The 21,322-nt window shown below is 37.7% G+C and overlaps 1 protein-coding gene across 1 annotated transcript in view; it reads left to right on the top strand.

The window, feature by feature from the left end:
• Positions 1–21,322, top strand: part of UBR5 (ubiquitin protein ligase E3 component n-recognin 5) — a 132,954-nt gene that overhangs the window by 30,137 nt on the left and 81,495 nt on the right. Inside the window, 4 exon segments of the mRNA XM_025870932.2 lie at positions 10,349–10,393; positions 10,769–10,850; positions 11,307–11,383; positions 12,354–12,473. Of these exon segments, the coding sequence (XP_025726717.1) occupies positions 10,349–10,393; positions 10,769–10,850; positions 11,307–11,383; positions 12,354–12,473 (324 nt within the window).

The raw sequence follows: 21,322 nt of genomic DNA, 5'->3' as shown, positions 1-21,322 counted from the left end.
TGAAGAATATAAATACAGTTCAGTGATGTTCATGGCTGCCATTTATTGAGCATTTAAGTGCTTGGCTCTTTCCAAGGTACATCACAAAATTACCTTTAATCCTTACAGCAACACTACCAGACAAGGGGTTTTATCCCCATTTTAACAGACCAAGAGACCTTCCAAGTTCTGGGAGGTTTGAGTAAGCTTGCCCAAGGTCCCAGAGCCAGTTAATGGCAGGGATGGAATCAAACCCAGGTTGGTTTGTCTGACACCACCGCTCACTCTTTCCCGGGCCCGCGCCCCTCACAAGACTGCAGCTGTGGTTCCTAGGGCAGATGGAATGGCGGCTCAGGAATGTCAAATGACCATTTCAAAAGCAGTAAAACTGCAATTTCATCTTTGATGTTAATGTTATCAAGATCCCTTGGTTAGGAATATAACCTAATTGTCTTGTTTCTGTGGGAAAGTTAGATTTCATTACAGGTGTTTTACTTCAGTTTACAATTCTATCTCAAGGATCGTGTAACTTGCCAAATGGCAGTAGTTCTACTAGGACGAGTATCTGTTATCTCATGACAAGTTCAGTTTCTATGTAGACTTGAAATTGGGATTATAATGATTTGAATACATTACCTGCATCTGGCAGATACTTTTAATGAGTGATGTTGCAGATATTCAGAATGTAGATACGGCCTAAGGGTGAAGAAAACCAAGAATTTTCTCTTGAATTTTTGGCTGGATGCTAGCAACACTTTTTGGATGGTAGCTCAAAAGGAGTCTCATCCTGTTAGCATACTTTGATTCTTGTCTGTGTGTATAGTTTTACTGTTACCAAGATAGAATTAGACAGAAGGACTAAAGAAATTGTCAAGAAAAATTAATGTATAAAGGCCATATCTTGTATCTTTTTCTACCAAATTTCTTGTCCATTTGGCATGTGTATTTCCCTTTTCCTGTTTTGAATGGAGCTGAAAATAACGTGGTATTTTGGCCTTAAAGGAAAATGACTCATTTTGTTGTGTTCGGCATTTAGTTTCTCAGACGTGTTTGGCTTTTCAAATGGCACAGGAGTTTGGAATTTTGGTCTCCTTTTCATTTTATTAGGAAAAATGTTATTTATGACACTACATAGGAGTTTGTAAGCAGGATATTTTCCAGGTTAGGGGAAGAAATTATTTGTGAGTGGGATGCCATTTTTTTTTTTCCCTGTGCTAATTTACAGAGCATTTCTGTAAAATGAATTTCCTTATTTTAATTTTATAGAACTCTTAACGGTTTTAACTGAAAACCATTTTAGGGGAAATAGTTTAAAGAATTTCCCATTTAAAAAATGTGTATCATTTCATGAATTTATAGTATTTATTTAGAAACTTCTTTTCTTTTTGGTCTTGAGTGCATCTTGAAGGTGAATGTCCTGTATCATTTACTTAAAGTGAATACATTAGCGTTTGTCGTCTCCATAAGCATGATATATATATAAGTCCTACCTATAATTGTCATTCAGGAAGCTGACAGGTGGATTTTCCCTCGATAAAAGCCATCATTTGTGTGATTTGGGGTCTTTTAATAGTAAAGTCAGATGTTTGCTGCTAGGCTTAGTTCTCTTCGGGTAGGCAAAAAGTGAGAAAAGTCAGACCACTATTTTAGAAATTGCAAAGTCAATTTAAAGAAATAAAATGTGCTTATGACTTATAGATATATTAGGGATCACTGTACATGCTGAGATTTGAATTATAAAACTGAGCAGATTCCTCTTCACCAAGCAGATACCTTTTTCAGGGGTTGGGAGGAGTAATCCTTCCGTATCACTGGCCTCAAACACAGATGCCTACAGGTGCTTGGTACCTCTAGGTAAGGGTACCTCTAGTCACCGTGCGGGGAAAGTAAGTGCAGTTGCTCGATCTCCTCTTTCAAAGGAAGCTAAAAACCTGAAATTCTGTGCAAAATTCTCCCCAAGTTTAAATGTTGGCCAAGACTCGTTAAAAATCTTTAAAAAATTTAAAATGCTGTGTGATTCAATATCATGTGTACATCTGTAGGCTGGCAGTTTGTGACATCTTGGGGCTCCTCCTGCCCCCTTCTAGTAATTAACTGTAGCTTTTGCATTCAGATCTTAAAGAGATTCTTCTGTATACTTGCCCCCACTGCCTTCTCTTCCTGTGTTGAAAACCACTGGTAAGGGGGGCACTGGGGTGACTTAGTCCGTTAAGCATCTGCCTTCGGCCCAAGTCATGATACCACTGGGATGGAGCCCCGCATTGGATTCCCTGCTCAGCAGGGGTCTGCTCCCTCTCCCTCTGCCCTTCCTCCCTGCTTGTTTTCTCTCTCTCTCAAATAAGTAAATAGAAAACCGCTGCTAAGTCAATTACAGTCACTTAATGTCTTTCATGGGATTTTAATAAGGGAGGCACTATTAAAAATGTTAATATGCTTTATGCTACTTCATGCTACTTTATGGTGCCATTTTATTTTATTTTATTTTTTAAGCTTTTATTTATTTGAGAGAGAGAGAGCACATGCGAGCACAAGCAGGGGGAATGGCAGGCAGAGGGAGAAGCAGGCTTCCTGCTGAGCAAGGAGCCTTATGGGGGACTCCATCCCAGGACCCTGGGATCATGACCCGAGCCAAAGGCTACAGTGCCATTTTGTATCTAAACAGAATCATGCATGGGTAAATCAGAGTACAAGACAAACCAGTGGGTTTTAGTATAACAGTATGGGAAGTTCATTGATAGGGTTTCAGATTCCATATTGCAACCAACCTTTAAGAAAGTATCACTTGATAAGTTTTGGTGTAGTATCAAAGAATAGCTATAATTTTAAAACTATTTTAAAAGTATATAATTATTTGGTTATTATTTGGTTGACATAGTGGCTGTGTTAGTAAGAGGAATGAACAGTTATTTTTTCTGACATTGATTTAGTATTGGCTACTTTAATGGCACTGTGCATTTTTTATTACTTTTATATTTTTATAGCATATTTTATAGTATATTTATTACTGTTTATATTTTAGAGGAGAGTACTGCCATTCTCAGAGTGTGGTCTGCAGACTCTGGATCTCTAAGACCTTCTCATGGGCTCTGACGTCAAAACTGTCTTCATAATAAGGGTGCCTGGGTGGCTCAGTCGGTTAAGCATCTGCCTTCAGCTCAGGTCATGATCCCAGAGTCCTGGGATTGAGCCCCATTTTGGCTCCCTGCTCAGAGGGGCGCCTGCCTCTCCCTCTCCATTTGTCCCTCCCCCCTGCCTTGTGCACTTGCTCTCTCTTTCTCAGATAAATAAATAAAATCTTTAAGAAAAAACTATCTTCATAATAATACTGAGACTTTGTCTTTTTCACCGTTTGGAAATTTGTGCTATTGTTCAAAAGCAATGGCAGGTAAAATACTGGCTTCGTAGCACAAATCAAAGTAGTGGCACCAAACTGTATTGAAAATTATTGTATTCACTTTTTTGCACTTGTAGGAACAGCCAGTTTTCATTCAAGGGTGTCTTTGATGAAGTGGTAAAAATTACTAAATTTTCTTAAATCTTAACCTTTGAGTGTATATTACTTTAATATGCACTGTGACAAAATGAAAAGGACATTGGTTGTCTTGAAGAAAAACACTTCTGCAGTTGTTTTAGATGAAAGCTGAACTAGCTGCTTTCTTCAGGAACACTTATTTTGCTTAAAAGACTTGGGTATTTCACAGAGATTTCCTCAAAAATGACCATAGTGAGCCTGTCACTTCAAGGGAAACAACTGAAGCTGTTTGTTGCTAGTGATAAAATTAAACTTTCAAGCAAAAATTAGAATTTTGGGAAATTTGTACCCATCACTGTGAGTTTAACAGACATGATTTTGTAAGTCAGCAAACCATTATTTTCCATATGAGCAGCGCATGCTGTTATAGACTTGCAGGTGGGCAAAAGATTTGATAGGTTTCAGCAGGTTTCACATTGCTCCCAACCTTTAAGGAACGATCACTTGTCAAGTTTTGGTGTAATATCACAGAATATCCACAGTGATCTGTAAGGGGTATTAAAATATCGCTCCCTTTTCCAACAACTGATTTATATAAGGGCCAGCTCTTCTTCACATACTTCAACCAAAACAATGTACTGTGACGTACAGAATGCAGAAGCAGATCTGAGAATTTGGCTCTCTCATATTAAGACCAATAATAAAGAGGTCTGCAAAAATGTAAAACAGTCCCCCATCACAAATAGTTTTGGGAAAATAGTTACTTTTCATAAGGTAATTTTTGTCTATGTAATGAGTTTATTATTTTTTAAATAAATATTAAAAAGTTTTCTTGGTACTTAATATTATAAATATCAGTGTTTGTGGGGTCCTCAGTTTTTTTTAAGATTTTATTTAAGAGAGAGAACACAAGTGAGGGGGGCAGAGAGAGAGACGGAGAAGCACGCTCCCCACTGAGCAGAGAGCCTGGTGCGGGGCTGGATCCCAGGACCCTAGGATCATGACCTGAGCCGAAGGAAGCCGCTTAACTGAGTCATCCAGGCGCCCCTGGGGTCCTCAATTTTTAAGAGTGTGAAGTGGTTCTAAGATAAAATTTAAAATTTTAAAATATATTTTGAGGGGTTGAGAAGAGAGGCTGTTGGGAAGACTCTTAAGGAATATTTGGGGAGGTAAAAAATATGCATCTAGAGATTCTGATTTACTTTTAGAGAAAGTCCTTTTATAGGAGATACAAAGAAATAAACTTAATGGTCTCAGTGTTCTTGAGGCCTAAAATCTTTTGTTTCTGGTAAATTTTTAGTCTCTCTTTGGTCTTTACCATAATCTTATTCCTTGGTTACTTAGTGTTAAACTTTGAAGTTTTCTCTGGTCAGCTGTGACATGAGAAAAATTAAGGACAAAATAGTTTTTAATATAGCTAAATTTATTTAGTTTATATTGAATCTAAAATTATGGCCTCCTTACATTTTTGCTGTGAAAATGAGGTGTAGTGAATTTTTTTTTTTTTTTAAATGTGTGTGTTGTCCAAATAGCTACCTTGCTTCTCATTATTCATCCAGCCCCACTCCCATTTACTGTTCTGGAAATCCCAAAGCTGGGGAACCCATGATCAGGGTTAAATTCAGATAGAGGCAGTACAAAATGGATTTCAAAAAATGTATCTGAAAGTTGAATGTCTCGAAGTCAAATTTCAGACATACAATGAGTCTTTCATAATCACACAAAGATGGAGAAAACTATCCCTAATGTGTTGGTGCTTCTTGCTTGCCAAGACAGTCCTAATCTTTTCAGGTTCTTCCCAGTCATCCTCAGTCCCATGGGTCAAGGTAGCTCTTAATATTTAAGTCATAACACAGAGTTGGGTGGGTAGCAAGAAAGGTTTTATCCCCTTCATAGAAAAACAGATCTCCCGTGTAGCATGAGAAGACTCAGTTGACCTCTTCCATTTTATACCCAAGACCTCCTGAAGAGGATTCCCTGTAAACACGCCTCAGATGGTTTGCTGTTGGCTTGCTCCAGGACTGTGTGAAAAGGGGTTTTGGGTTGGATGCTCTCCGGACTAGACTGAATAAGGCAGCACCAGATTTTCATTTATCTGCCGGGGCTGGGAATGTGCCTACTAAATGCTGGCACAAGTAAATGACCATTTCAAAACATACCCTCTGCAGCTTTGCCCAAAAGCAAAGCCTCTTCTTCTCCCAGTGACAGTGGCTGGCAGGTGGGACCACCACATGATAACTTGAATTTATTGATGTCAGTGATAATGTTGAAGATGACATGCAAAGAGACAGTTCAGTGGTGGCAGTGTAGATGGTATGGTGTGACGACACTCGTACTAAAGAACAACGTGAAAGTTAAGGACTGAGTGCCTGTACTTAGGAAAGTGCAGGGTGATAGAGCAGAAAAGACTGGAAGCTTGACTCCTACCTCGGCCATCTATCTAGCAACATAGTTGCTCCAAAAAAAAAAAAAAAAGGAATTTCATTGCTTCTTGAGTTTTAGGCTTTAAGATTTAGAATTTTCTTTGGGGGAAATGCCAGAAATATTCTTACAGTATTTCTTTCTCTAAAAGAAAATAATCTGGGCACAGATTTTTAATGTATGATTTAGTGTTTTAGGTAAGCTTTACTGTTGGCTGCCGTTTCTTTATATGGATTATTAAGCCCTTTGTTAAAAAATAAAGTGATACGGATATGTAAAAGTTTTATTCCGTGGATGGATAGGTAGAGGTTGGAGTGAGGTCATTTTAAAGGCAGGCCGCTAATATTATTGGGTAAGTGGTGAGTTACTAAATGTTCTCCTTATGGTAACTGTTCTGCTTATGAGAGCTAATATGGGCAACTATCCTAAAAGAAACCTGTATGTTCGTACTTTCCTTGCCTGTTTTAAACTTTAGTTTGAGGTGGAAGACCTGGGGAGTTAATTTTGTTGAGATTAGATCAGGAACCTTTTCTTCCTCTGAAATGGATTGTATACAAGTATTATCCTACATTTGTCACTGTTGGAACTGTATCTAAAGACGTGGAAGAGTGGGGAAAGACTTGGTTTTCTTACTGTCTCTGAAGCCAGTTCAGACGGAAACAAATGAACGCAAAGTAGACACGAAGGTCCTCTAGGAGGGAGAAGCTGTCCACTTCAGTAGGAAGAAAAGTAGGGCTATCAGGGCAAATTCATGGAGGATTTAACACTTGAGCTGGGCCTGAAATAAGTAGGAATGAGACTGCAAGAAATGTACTTGTGGCAGATTGTCACTTTTCCACCATTAGGGTGATTGCTACAAACATGAAACATGGGCAGGTGTACCTGGTCCTACACTTCCGGATACATGAAGACTGTCATCTTGTAGAAGGTGGGGTGTCAGGAATATCTTTCTGTCCTGGAGAATTGAAACCTTTTCGGGATCTAAATAATAACCTAAATTTTTTTCGTTTTAGAAATACAGCTAGAAATCCATCAGGTTTCATTCAGTTTAGGGGTATGTATGTATGAACATGCAGTTGTGGTACGTGACGGGTAGACAGAGAATTCGAAAACCGACGGACCTGCACTGATGCTATTCCCAGTTGAGGATCAGTGAGAAGATGAATTATATTTGAAATTATAATGTTAAATTTGGGGAAAAGGAGACTGAACTTACAGGGGATTTTCAGAGCAGCAGTGAAGTATGTTAGATTCCAGCAGGTTATACTTTGATTTCTTGTCTCTTTTTAAACATCAGTTTGCTGTTACCCTACCTTGGTGCTTTAAGAAAAAGAAAATCCAGCATCTGAATCTGTAAAATGCCTATAAATTTAAAGGAATGAAATAGGTTATTGAATTGGAATATAGAATAAATCTTTGGTGTAGGAGTACTAAGGATTGTCAGAAGCTTATTGTTAACCTATGTGTTACAGCCACCTCACAAAGACTTTCCTACCTGTCCCTGAATGAGATTAAATGCTGAGTTATGAGGTTATTTTGTAATGTTATGCTGTACTCTTCACATTGTTTTCCATCACAGCCACATGTAAAGATTTATTCTGAAACGGAATTTGGTGAGTTCTAGGGTACTTTTCCTTTTATTTTAAAAACAAGGGAGACTTGTTCATGTTGCTCCTAGAGGAAATATAGTTAATGACTTTAAGCATTGTGAGCTTTTGGAGAAAGATCCTTTAAAGTAGATGAGTGCCTAATAATTATGTAGAGACATTCAGTAACTTAGTAATTGAATGTGATCTTTGGTCTGCAGCGATTCTGTGATTTCCGTGTCTGCTAAGGACTCTATAATGTAAAAGGAGGAACTCAATACTCTTTTTATTTTATAGTTTTTTGTCTGTTTGTAGGTTTTTTGTCATTATGGTCTGGGATTCATGCTTAGGGTGCCAATTTAGCCCTGATAACTGTTTTGAGATTTGCGAGCATGATATATTTTGTGTAAATTTTGGGGACTGGATTTAAGAAATTTAAAAAATTTGGTGTTTGGGGAAACATCCTAAATGACCGTGTAAAATCAGTTTGTATGTGAAAGTTTCAGATGGGTTAGATGAAATGGAATATGACAGTAAGTGCTAGTCCCATATAAACATTATATATGTATCCCCACTGATAATATTTGCTTTTCAAACATTCATAAGAATTCCAGGACTAAAAAGAACAAGAGATGACTATTAGTTTTCCCTTACATAGATGAGAACCTGAGACTTAATGGGCTCAAATGAGCCCAGTTAGTAGTAGATGAGCTGGGAGTAAGCTCCAGATTTGTTACCCAGTGGGCATTGTTTCCAGTACAAATGGGTGTACATTTCAGATGTGGTTAGGAGTCCACCATGATTTTTGAGATTAGAAAATTGAATTGATGGCAGTGACCATTTCCTCTGTCCCCGTGGCCTGAAATTTGCTGTCGAGTTCTTGACTTCATACCTTTAGCATTTTTATGTTTTCAAAGCTTATTTTGGTGTTAAAAATATTGTGTACGTGGAATGGTATTTGAAACCATGAGAGCAGCATTTAATATTTAATCAACATTATTTCCTGGTTTTGAAAAGGCTTTGACAAATTTTATCTGCCCCCAGCTCCCTCCCCTCCCTGTAACTTTATTCTTTGTGAAAGCTCTCAAGACCTTTTTGGGCTAAGAGAAAGGAATGGGAATGAAGGGGTGTAGTTGTCTGCAGAAGAAATGTACCTTCTTGGAGTAGTACTGTGGTTTTGGGGAAGTAAACCTTTCTTAGCCTTTTCCCTCCAGCTCTACTCCTGCGTCTGCTCCAGGATTCTGAAGGCCATTGTTTGGAGCCTCCCAGTTTATTTTATCCCCATTTTCTAGTCGGTCTTCTCTCAGAGCTTATGAATCCCACACATGGTCGGTCAGGTGCTCTTCTTTGGGAGTCAGAATAAAGTCACTAGTGGGTGGGAGAGAAATTAAGTATGGCATCATTTGAAAGTTATTGCTTAGGAGTAAGATTCAGAATTGGCAAAAAAACCCTGTATATGTGTTAGTGTTTGAAAGATGCTCCTCAGCATTAAACAAAGGATAGAATTTGTAGGATAAAATAAAGTTGAGAGACAGTTGGGTCCTCCTAGAATCTCTTACTGAAATAATTAGGTCCTTTGCCCATTTATATAATAAATGATTTATGGTCTTTGAATCCTAAACTGACTTTAAGCTGTGATTTATTTTTGGAGTATGTATATCACTTTCATCTGTTAGTACAAATGATTGAAATTTGATTTTATGTATTTTTGTCACTTTTTAGAAAGCAAAATTCATGGAATTTCCTGTTTAAGAAAATGTTTTTTTAAAGATTTTATTTATTTGACAGAGCATGCACGCACACAAGCAGGGGGAGCTGCAGGCAGAGGGAGAGGGAGAAGCAGGCTCCCCGCTGAGCAGGGAGCCCGCCCTGGGGCTCCATCCCAGTACCCTGGGACCATGACCTGAGCTGAAGACAGACGCTTAACTGACTGAGCCACCCAGGCACCCCCATGGAATTTCCTATTGATCGAATGTTTTAATTTTTTTCTATTGCTTTCTAAAAGTCTGTTTATTTTTAAGAGAATCATCTATGAAAAAATTTTGAAAGATTAGGCAGTTGTTTTGGTAACTTGATAGACTCAAACTCTTACAATCTCTGCATTTGATTACATCTTTACATTATAAAATGAGTTCCTTAAGTTGACTGAAGGGTCTAGTTTAAATGAGTATTACAATATTTTGTATTAATTCAAGACTGTTTTCTTGAGATAAGCAGCAAAGTCATAATAGATAATATGAGTTAATATCTTTTAGTTATGCAGCCTCTTGATTTTTTGAAGCATATTTGATACTCTTTTAGAAATGGGAGGGAGGTGTTATCCTTGTTTTGTAGACACGGACATAGAGGTCTTCATTTGTATAGTTTTGTGTCAGAAGGCCCTTCAGGAACTGAGACTGTGTTATGTCAGTTAAGCTTTCAGGCTTTTTCTGCCGCCTTTTGTTAAATTCTTAGTAGATTTATGCTACCCTAATATCTTCATTTTATGATATCCTTGTACATTATGTACATTTAAGAATCTTTTTTGGCATATATAGCACAGTGTTTAAAAAAAAAAGTGGCTTCCATTGGTGTTGGTTCAAGTACCAGCTCTGTTGCCACTTTGTGTATTACAAATACTAGAAGCCTCAGTTTCCTCATCTGTAAAATGGGATTAATATTATTATCAAAGTCGCTAATGGGGTGGTGAGGGAAGGGAATTGTAGAGTTGACCAGGGATCTCTTTTGGGACAAAAATCAAAGATAATACAAAAAACATTCTTGCCTTAGCAGATTTTTTGTATACTACTGTTAGGAATCACCAAATAATGATACAAGTACCTATCAGAACTATTTTGTTTAAAAAGAATTTGTACACGTGGTTTATTCATATTTCATTTTGTTTTTAAAGGTTACGGGAAGTTTCAGAAAAACTGAACAAATACAATTTAAACAGGTAAGAGTTTTAAGATATTTTAAATTTTCTGAAAAGCATTTTTTTCTTTATTAGGAAAAATAACTCCTATTTAGGCAGAAGCAACCGGGAATATTTTAATCTGTCAACTGTTTATGACTTGGATTCGTTTGAATAATAGGTTCTGTTCATACTGATTTTTGAAAAATCTGGCATACCAAGGACATGTAATAACTATAAAGGATATCATAATTATTGTTTTCAATTACTCTTTATAATATGTAAATATTAATTTTTAAAAACAGGTTTTTCCACCCATTTTTTCCTTTGGTTAATCAGATAAAAAACAAACATACCAACCCTAGAATGTATTTGCCATTTTAAAAAATAATTTATTTGACTTTTTTTATTCCTTAGCCACCCCCCTTTGAATGTATTGGAACAGGCTACTATCAAACAGTGTGTGGTAGGACCAAATCATGCTGCCTTTCTTCTTGAGGTAAATTCTTTACTGTAAGATATAGAAATGAAAAGGAACTTAAATTAAAATACAATCGTGCATTGTCATGTATCTTCCTTAACTAGGCAAAATAGAAGGTTTTTGCTAGAGATCACCCACTTCCATTTCCTTGTGTGAAACAGTCTCTGGCTCAGAGAAAGGTTAAGTGATTTACTACAGCTTGAAACCATAGTAATGGAGGAGTTCCTGATACCCATCCCAGTCATTTCCTTACTCTGAATTCTGTTAAAGATACTTCAAATTATTTTTACTGCTATGCTGATAATGTAATATAAAACATACTTCCCCACGTCAGGTGTGAGTGCCTTCTGAAAAGGAACTTATTTGTTGTTTTCTGAATTGACAGTGATGGGGACATAATCTGTTCATTGAATAAATTCATATTTTAATACACATTTTTACTTTGGCGATTTCTTCTATTTTCTTGGCTTTTAGGATGGTAGAGTTTGCAGGATCGGTTTCTCAGTACAACCAGACAGATTGGAGTTGGGCAAACCTGATAACAACGATGGGTAAGACATTAATGCCGTTTCTACTTAATAAGTATTTAGCTCTTCAAAGGTATTATATTAAACCTGTGTTTTGATTTTGATAGCCTTCAAGTTTAACAAAAAAAAAAAGCATTGTAGAAAATGAGGCACTTAAAATAGTGGAGTGGTTATCTTGTAGTTTAATTTTCATTTTTCTGCAAGTAGTGATTTATGGCTAAAATATTAGTATTGAAAATAGCAGAGAAGTTGGTCACTTCACAGAAATTGGTTATCAGAGGAATGATTTATGTATGTGGTAGGTCCCAGGTCAGATCTGTTCTTTGATTGAAATGACTTTTTAGATCTTCCCCCCCCCCCAAGATTTTATTTTTAAGTAATCTCTATACCCAGTGTGGGGCTTGAACTCCCAACCCTGAGATCAAGGGTCACATGCTCTACCAACTGAGCCAGCCAGGCCCCCTTCCCCGCCCTTTTTTAAGTAATATCTATACCCAGTGTGGATCTCGAACTCAGAATCCCCCAGATTGAGTCTCATGCTCTACCGACTGAGCCAGCTAGGCCCCTCATGTTCTTTCCTTTTTAATATTTCCAAATCAAGTAACTTGGTTTGAAATTGACAAGGGTCTTTAAAATTGTGGTCTTTATAAATGATTACATATAAAAAGCACTGCTAGATAATGTATGTTGAATTTCAGTTGCCTGCCTCTAAGGAAAGCATGATTACTTTAAAAAGTCTAAAGAATAATTCATTTGCAGTTAAACCATGCAGACACTTTGAACCAGGAGGGAGTGCTGGATTGCTGGGAGGCTGTAGGTTGTGAGGCTTGCTCATTGACAGGAAGGACACATTCCAGGAGGGGCAGTCACAGAAGAGCGAGGCTGGTGTTTCACCACAGTCACTCCTAGAATAGTGAGGCCGGGAGTCCCAGGCTTGTGCTTAGCGAGTTTGGGACTGTTCTGTGACTGTTGCACCTCCTGTTTTTTTTCCCAGGTCAAAGTTGAACAGCAGCTCGGGGGCAGGGAGGACATCGAGGCCCGGGAGGACAAGTGACTCCCCGTGGTTTCTCTCCGGTTCTGAGACTCTGGGAAGGCTGGCAGGCAACACTCTGGGGTAAGTTGTGGCCAGGTGATGGCCTCCACTGGTCCGGGCCCGCGCTCTGTGTGTGCTCTCACTCTGAGAAATTGCCTTCTGTGTTACCCAGCGGAGCAGGGAGGAAACTACTGAACTCTGGGCAGGTGCTCTGGTTGCTCATGGCGAGGCACCATGATAAAAATAACCCATGCAGGCTAATTACAATTAACCCAGGCTCTTGACCTCTTAAAAGTATCTAATGTTGAGATGTGTTTAATATATCACTTACCAGGTCGCTTATGTTACTTCAGTTTTTTAGTGGTGTTGACTTTGGTCTTATTTATGCTAATTCTTGGGTAAAAAAATATAACATTTATTTCTTTCTAGGTTCCAAATTTGGTAGTTCTTTCTGAATTAATTTAGTGAGGTTTGAAAATCATGTAACTAAACTTGACAGCCTTTAATTATTTTTATTTTATTTTTTAATATTTTATTTATTTATTTATTTATTTGAAAGAGAGACAGCAGGAATGACAGAGGGAACACAAGCAGGGGGAGTGGGAGAGGGAGAAGCAGGCTTCCTGCTGAGCAGGGAGCCCAGTGTGGGGCTTGATCCCAGGACCCTGGGATCACGATCTGAGCCGAAGGCAGACGCTTAACGACTGAGCCACCCAGGCGCCCCAAGTTATTTTTATTTTTAAAGATGTATTTATTTCTAGAGAGAGTGCAAGCGGTGGGTTGAGGGGGGGGCGGGAGGGGCAGAGAAAGGGGGAGACAAGCAGACTCCCTTCACTGAGCAGGGAGCCCCATGTGGGTCCGATCCTAGGACTCTGAGATCATGACTGAGCCAAAACCGCGAGTCCGAAGCTCAACTGACTGAACCACCCAGGCGCCCTAAGTTTTTTTTTTTATCAAGATACAGTTGACGTATAACATTATATTAGTTTCAGATGTACAGCATGATTTGCTATTTATGTATTGTGAAATGATCACCACAGTAAGTCTACTTAACATCCATCACCATACAGTTTTTTGTTTTTTTTTTTAAGATTTTATTTATTTATTTGACAGAGAGCACACGTAGCAGACCGGTAGGCAGAGGCAGAGGGAGAGGGAGAAGCAGGCTGCCTGCTGAGCAGGGAGCCTGAGACAGGGCTTGATCCCAGGACCCTGGGATCAGGACCTGAGCCAAAGGCAGACACTTAACTGACTGAGCCACCCAGGCGCCCCCTTCATTACCATACATAGTTACGATATATTTTTTTTTTTGTGATGAGCACTTTTAAGATCTATTTTTTTAGCAACTTTCAAATATGCAGTGTTGTACATTACATCCTCATGACTTATTTTATAACTGGAAGTTTGTACCTTCTTTTTACTTTTAAATTATTTATAACATGTATACCTCTTAAACTAGATAATCAACTTTCATTTTATCTAAAGTTGATAAGCTGTTAAATTAATGAAATCATATACAAATTGTAAGCCAGATGATTTTACTCATTTTATACCTTGATCTTGAAAACCTAGATTTTCTGAAATTACCTGATGAATGATTAGATAATGCCAAATCAGTCAAGTCAGCAAATGTGTTCAAAGGCTGATCAGAGAAATATAACTAGAAGCAATTTTTAAATTGTTTCAAAATACGGTAAGAGGAGGAGGAAGGTTTTAAACATTTTAAAAATATTTTGACACTGAATTTCTAGGTAAGATTATATTTGAAAATTGAGAGTCCCAAATGCTTATTGTTTCTTTGCCTTTTTGTTTTTATGCTGAACTACGTTTATTTTGAGGTCAGAGGAAGGTCATTTAGTGGAGTACCTTCTTTAGCTCATTCTGTGCTAGAACTGTTAATGGGAAACATAGCTCTGGTCAAAATATTAAGTGTCTCCTTTTACTGGTCCTGTGCACACAACTAACATAACAACAGTATATGATAAAGAATTCTGAAAATGATGTAATAACAAATGAAATTGTCATTTCGTTTAATAAACCTGGAAAAAGTTTGATTATATTTACTTAAAAAAGAATAACTATTATGTGTTACACCATGTCAAACTATACCTTCTTTAAAAAATTTGTTTAATTGCAGGGTCAGCAAACCACAGCCTATGGGCTAAATCCATTCTTTCTTGTTTTTATTGAATCACAGGCATGCTTGATACTTAGTTACGTCTGTGGCTGCTTTGTGCTAAGATGGGAGAGATGAGTAGTCTTGACAAAGACTTTAGCTCACAAGGCCTAAATAAACTATTTACTTGTCTGCTCTTTACAGAAAAGTTTGCTGATCCTTGTTTTAGTTTATCCGTTTATGTGGTGGCATTTGTTAACTAATTTGTACTCTGTATGTATTTTTAAATTAAAATTTTTATTTTGAAATAATCTGACTTCCTTTTGTTCTTCAAGTACATCACTGAAGTAATTTGCCTTTTAAAAAGTTGTAAAAACTTTCACCTGGTTCCCCCAAATGTTAACATTTTACATAACCATAGAACAGTGATCAAAACCAGGAAATTAATAGTGATCAGTGCAATCTACAGAGTTTACTCACATTCCACTAATTGTCCCACTAACACCCTTTTCTCTGGTCCAGGAGTCAATCCAGGATCCCAAATTGCATGTAGTTGTCATGCTTCCGTAGGTTCCTCTAGCCTGGGGCAGTTTCTCAATCTCCTTACTTTCTGGACCCTGATGAGTTTGAAAAATGTCTGATTATTTTGTAGAATGTTTGAATTTGTCTATTTCCTCATGATTAAACCCAGGTGATGCCTTTTTTTTTTTTTAAGTCTTTTTTAGAGTGGTTTTCAGGTTCACAGCAAAAATGGAAGAAAGATACAGAGATTTCCTGTATACTCCGTCTCTACACATGTATGGTCTCATACTGTCAGCAGTCCATTTGTTCCAATTGATGAAACTGCATTGATACATCATTATCACCCAGAGTCCATGGTTCTCATTATGGTTTACCCTAGATGTTGTACATTCTGTATATAAATGTATAATGACATGTATCCTCCATTATAGTATCAAACAGAGTAGTTTAATTTCCTTAAAAATCATCTGCACTCTGCCTATTTATCCCTCTCTCCCCTCTAATCCCTGGCAATGACTGATGTTGTTGCTGTCTCCATAGTTTTGTCTTTTCCAGAATTTTGTATAGTTGGAATCATGTCTGGATGTACTACAGGTTATTTATGCATTCACCTACTGGAGGACATCTTGGTTGCTTCCAAATTTTGGCAATTATGATTAAAACTGTTAATAAACATTGTGTTCAGGTTTTTTTGTGGATATAAGTTTTCAACTCCAATACCAGGGAGCACATTGCTGGAACATATGTTAGGAGTATGTTTAGTTTTCTAAGAACCTGGCTACTGTTTTCCAAAGTGGCTGTACCATTTTGTTTTCCCACCAGCAGTGAGTGAGAGTTCTTACTGGTCACATGCTCCCCAGCAAAATTGGTGTTGTCAGTGTTTTGGATTTTGCCTGTTCTAATAGGTGTGTAATGGTATCTCATTGTTTTAGGTTGCATTTCTGTAGTGATATACGATGTGGAATGTCTTTCTATATGCTACTTGCTATCTGTATATCTTCTCTGGTGAAGTGTCTTTTAAGGTCTTTGGCCCATTGTTTGACTGTTCTCCTTCCTTCCTTCCCTCCCTCCCTCAGGGTGAGTGTGCGTATGCACAAGCAGGGGGAGCTGCAGGCAGAGGGAGAGGGAGAAGCAGGCTTCCTGCTGAGCATGGAGCCCGATGTGGGGCTCCATCCCAGGACCCTGGGATCATGACCCAAGCCGAAGGCAGGCACTTTTAACCGACTGAGCCACCCAGGCGCCACTCCATATAAACTTTAGAATCAGTTTATTGGTACCCACAAAATAATTTGCTAGACTTTTGATTGGGATTGCAGGTGGTGCATTTTTGTCAAGAACACAGCAGAGGTGGTGATGTTCTCTTCTCAGTGCATCATATCAGGAGGCACATGATGTGGATACGTCTCATCTGGCGATGAGATTACCCCTGATTAGTTAGGTAAGGTGGTGGTTGCTAGGTTTTGCAACTATAAAGTTACTATTTCCTCCTTTGTAATTAACATGTATTCTGTGGGGAGATTCTTTGACTTATGTAAATATATTTTTATGCTTGATTTTAGCATCCATTGATGATATTTTGCCTTAAGTATTTCTGTGGTGTTGGCCAAATAGTTATTTTTTAAAATTTGTGTCATTCCTTTTATACTTTTATTAGTTGGAATTCAAACATAAGGAAGAATTTTTCTTGTTTATTCCATTCTGTTGCTCTTCAGTTATTTATATCATTATAGTTTCATGGATATTTTATTCTATAGTTTATAATTCATCACTATTATGTTGCTCAAACTGTCTTAGATTTAAGTTCTCTTTATACATAAAACTTGGATATAACCAGTTATAATAGAATGACAAATAGAGCTGGAATTCTCTGATTTTGCTAATAAAATATGTAACAAATAACAATAATAAACTGTAGTACATTTGATCTTGACTAAAACCTCTGTAGATCTACTCCAAAGAAGATTAGGGCTAATCTTAAGGCTTTAAAATGCAGAGAGAAGCAATTTTTGAGTCCCCTTACGCATCCTTGCCCACACTGCCTTTCTGTCCCTCACTCTCTTATCCACACACACACCTCGGAATTAACTCAGCGTGAGCTTTCTTTGGCATTTGATTCATGAGTTGCAGTATTGAGAAATGTCACAAATGTCACAGTGTTCACTGACTTAAGTCATTGCTAGTCTTTTGTTTACTTTTATTTGGTCTTGCAGATGTCCACAAAGTATAAGCACTTGAGGACTGATTGTTTCTCTTGGCCTCAATGAAAATTTTGTTTGTTGATGGTGAAATTGTGATCAAGTTATTTTGTAAATTAAGCAGTTTTATAGAGTCAAAAATATTTTTCTTCATGATACATTTTTTCCCCCCATGAGTTGCATAGTGGGTGTTTATTCCTCTTTCTGTGTTGATTACAAGGAACTTTAAAGAAGTTTGCTTTATAGCATGTAATAGAGAATCTAGAACAAGCAGATCTTGAGACCCCAGAGGGGATTCTTAGCCACAAATTTACCAAATGCGGTCAAATATGAAAAAGCCCATCCCCATAGACTGTGGTCCCCTACCCCCTTCCTTCAGACTCCAGGCTTGCTCCCTTTGGGTTGTGAATCAGGGAGCAAGTGGTCTCTGTATTTGAGAGCTGCATTTGAAAGATTTTGGAATAATTGGTTTTTCTTTCCCGTCAGCATAGATAATTGATCATTTATTTTGACTGATCATTCTTAGGAATGCATAGCAGACAAAATTTATAGGACTTTTAATATTTTTCCCTTTGGCCTTCTCACTGTTCAGCAGGTGTTGTGCTAAAGATTTCTGGTTGCTCCTGTTTCCTCCCTTTCATAATTACTCATATTTATTCTGGGAGATATTTCAGAAATCTCCTAGGTATTTTTGTTAAACTCATTTCAGACCAGGTTAAGGGTAAAACCACCGAATTTACTTGGGGAAGAGAGTTAATTGTGCTCAATAGTAAGTTTAAAATGGAGATAATATCTAAAGTCTCTTTATTCTGTTTGTTGTGACTGGATGTAATAGATGATAGATACAAGCTGCTTTTCCTTCATTTGAGCTACCATATTTCCTTTGGAGTCTCATCTGAGCTAATAATTAGCCCTGGATTTGGAATCTTTTGTAAAAGCCAAGCAGGTCACTGTAATTGTAAACAGTTGAAGCTGGCAAGGTGGGTAAGGTGGTAGGTAGTAGGGCTGTGACAAACTAAGTGGATGCCCCTTTTTCAAGGAGGCAGCTGATCAGCTGATTATTACCATAGGAGACTACAGGGCTATTGTTGCCAAATACAAACTTCCATGCCTCAACTCCACTTTTTTTTTTTTTTTTTTTAAGTGAGCTCTCTGCCTGATGTGGGGCTTAAACTCACGACCCTGAGATCGAGAGTCACGTGCTCTACTGACTGAACCAGCCAGGTGTCCCTCACCCCATCCCCTTTTTTGTCCCCAAGAAGCTGTAATTTTGGATCTTCATGTGAATATCTTGATTTATATGTTGGAACTAGGAAATAAATAGATACACCGGGCCGCATACCAGTCTCTTACACACACACACACACACACACACACACACACACATAGTGTGTGTGTGTGCGCGCGCGCACATCTATGTGTGTATATGCTCTTTTGAAGAAATTGTTTATTTGTTTTAAATAAAGATTTTATTTTTTTTGACAGAGAGAGACACAGCGAGAGAGGGAACACAAGCAGGGGGAGTAGGAGAGGGAGAAGCAGGCCTCCCGCGGAGCAGGGAGCCCGATGCAGGGCTTGGTCCCAGGACCCTGGGATCATGATCTGAGCCGAAGGCAGACGCTCAACGACTGAGCCACCCAGGCGCCCAAGAAACTTTTTATTTTAAAACAGTTTTAGATTGACAGAAAAATTGCAAAGATAGTACTGAGAGTTCTCCTATATCCTGTGCCCATTTTCTACTGTTATTAATATCTAACATTGGTATGGTAAATTTTTTATAGTTAATGTATATTGATAGGTTTTTATTCACTGAAGGCTGAAGGTTATTCATATTTCCTTAGTTTTCTTCTATTGTCTTTTTTTCTGTTCCAGAATCCCATCCAGGATATCACATTACATTCAGTCATCTCCTTTGGCTCCTCTTGATTGTGATAGTTTCTCAGATTTGCCTTATTTTTGATGATGATTTTTTTTTTTTTAAACCTACCAGCTGGGTTTATGGGCAAGACTTGGTCCATGGGCTTTACGTTTGGAAGCTGTGGACTAATTCCTATGGTGTGATTTCCTCAGTTGATTTTGAATCATTCTGTTACTTTGAGTGTACTGTGTAATGGGATTAAAATTGTAGGATTAATTTTGATTAACAAAGTACATTTAGGAGAAACTGGTTTTCCTAGTACTTTTGAGTTTAATATTAAAAATTACATAGCTCACTAAAATTATAGATTAAAGGAATCACCCATTCCCATACTGTATTTTTTGACCACTACTAAATCTCTATTAGTGTGTGCTTGGTTCAATATCTTATTCTCTCTAGATAGCAGGTTGCTTAGAGGAAGGAATGTTGAGGAGCACTTGAAGCAGGGAGACTGGTAGTTGTTTGGATTGTGATAGAAGAAACACACTGCACAGTGGGTCTAAGTGGGAAAACATGGTATGTTCCTTGGCAACAGGTTAATGGGCAAACCAGAGCTATTTTGACATATGTCTTTCAACTAACCTCTGTTGGGGGTTTGTATAGCAGAGATTGTGAATTGGCAGCCATTGGTGTTTTGATGGAAGAATCCAGCAGTGAATTTGGGTATTTTGGGTAGGCTGATACTCTCTAGTCTTCCCTGTTATCTTAACTTCACTTACTTGTGTAATATATGCACTCCTCATGGAGATTTGAGTTTATGATACCTGTAAGGTCTAGGTATTCAAGATCAAGGTATAAAATGAGTAAAATCATCTGGCTTACAATTTGTATATGATTTCGTTAATTTAACCCTCTCCTTAATCCCTGGCAGCTGCCATTCTACTTTCTGTGTCTATGAATTTGACTACTTTATAGATACCTCATATAACTGGAATCACATGGTATTTCTCTTTTTGTGACTGGGTTCATTCACTAGCATAGTGTCTTCAGGGTTCATCCATGTTGTAACCTGTGACAGGACTTTCTTTCTTTTTAAGGCTGAATAATATTCCATTGTATGTATATGCCACATTTTGTTTATCCATTCATCCTTTAGACATTTGGTTGCTTCCACCTCTTGGCTTCTATGAATAATGTTGCTATGAGTAATGTTGCTGTGAATAATGTATACAGATATCTCTTGAGACGGTTTTCAGTTTTTTTGCACATATATCCAGAAGTGGCTTGCCTGGGTCATATGATAGTTCTATTTTTAATTTTTAATTTTTGATGCACCTCCATACTGTTTTCCATAGCATTCCATCACTTTACATTTCCACCAACAGTGCATGAGTGTTACAGTTTCTACACATCTTTGCTGCTAACACTTGTAATTTTCTAGTTTTTTTTGTTTTTATTTCAGTAATAGCCATTCTAATGGGTGTAAAGGGATATCTTACTTGGTTCTGATGATTAGTGATATGGAACATCTTTTCATATGCTTGTTGGCCATTTGTGTATCATCTTCGGAGAAATGTTTATTCACATCTTTCACCCAGTTTTTAATTGGGCTACTTTTTGTTGTTGAGTGTAGGAGCTCTTTATATATTCTGGATCTTAACCTATTATCAGATATATGATTTGCAGATATTTTCTCCCATTTTAGGTTGCCTTTTCACTCTGTTGATTATGTCCTTTGAGGCACAAAGTTTTTAGGTTTGATATAGTTCATTTTGTCTATTTTTGCTTTTAGTGCGTGTGCTTTTGGTGTCATATCTTAAGATCATTGCCAGGTCTTACATGGAGCTTTTCCGCTATGTTTACTTCCTAGGAATTTTAAATTTTTTGGTCTTATGTTTAGGTCTTTAATTATTTTAAATTAATTGCTGCCTATGGTATAACATAAGGGTCCAGTTTTATTCTTTTGCATAGAGATATCTAATTTTCCCAGCATCATTTGTTGAAGACAGTCTCCTTTCCCCATTGAGTGGTTTTGGCACCCTTGTCAAAGGTCATTTGACCATACATGCAAGATTTTATTTCTGGGCTCTCTATTCTGTTCCACTGGATTATTTGTCCTTATGCCAGACCACAGTGTTTTAATTACAGTAGTTCTTTTTTTTTTTTTTTTAAGATTTTATTTATTTGGGAGAGAGAGAATGAGAGATAGAGAGCACGAGAGGGAAGAGGGTCAGAGGGA

This window comes from Callorhinus ursinus, unplaced genomic scaffold, assembly GCF_003265705.2.
Source record: "Callorhinus ursinus isolate GAN/ISIS: 27379988/994484 unplaced genomic scaffold, GSC_fseal_2.0 scaffold5, whole genome shotgun sequence".
Taxonomy (NCBI): domain Eukaryota; kingdom Metazoa; phylum Chordata; class Mammalia; order Carnivora; family Otariidae; genus Callorhinus; species Callorhinus ursinus.
This window is presented reverse-complemented; position numbering and strand designations above follow the sequence as displayed.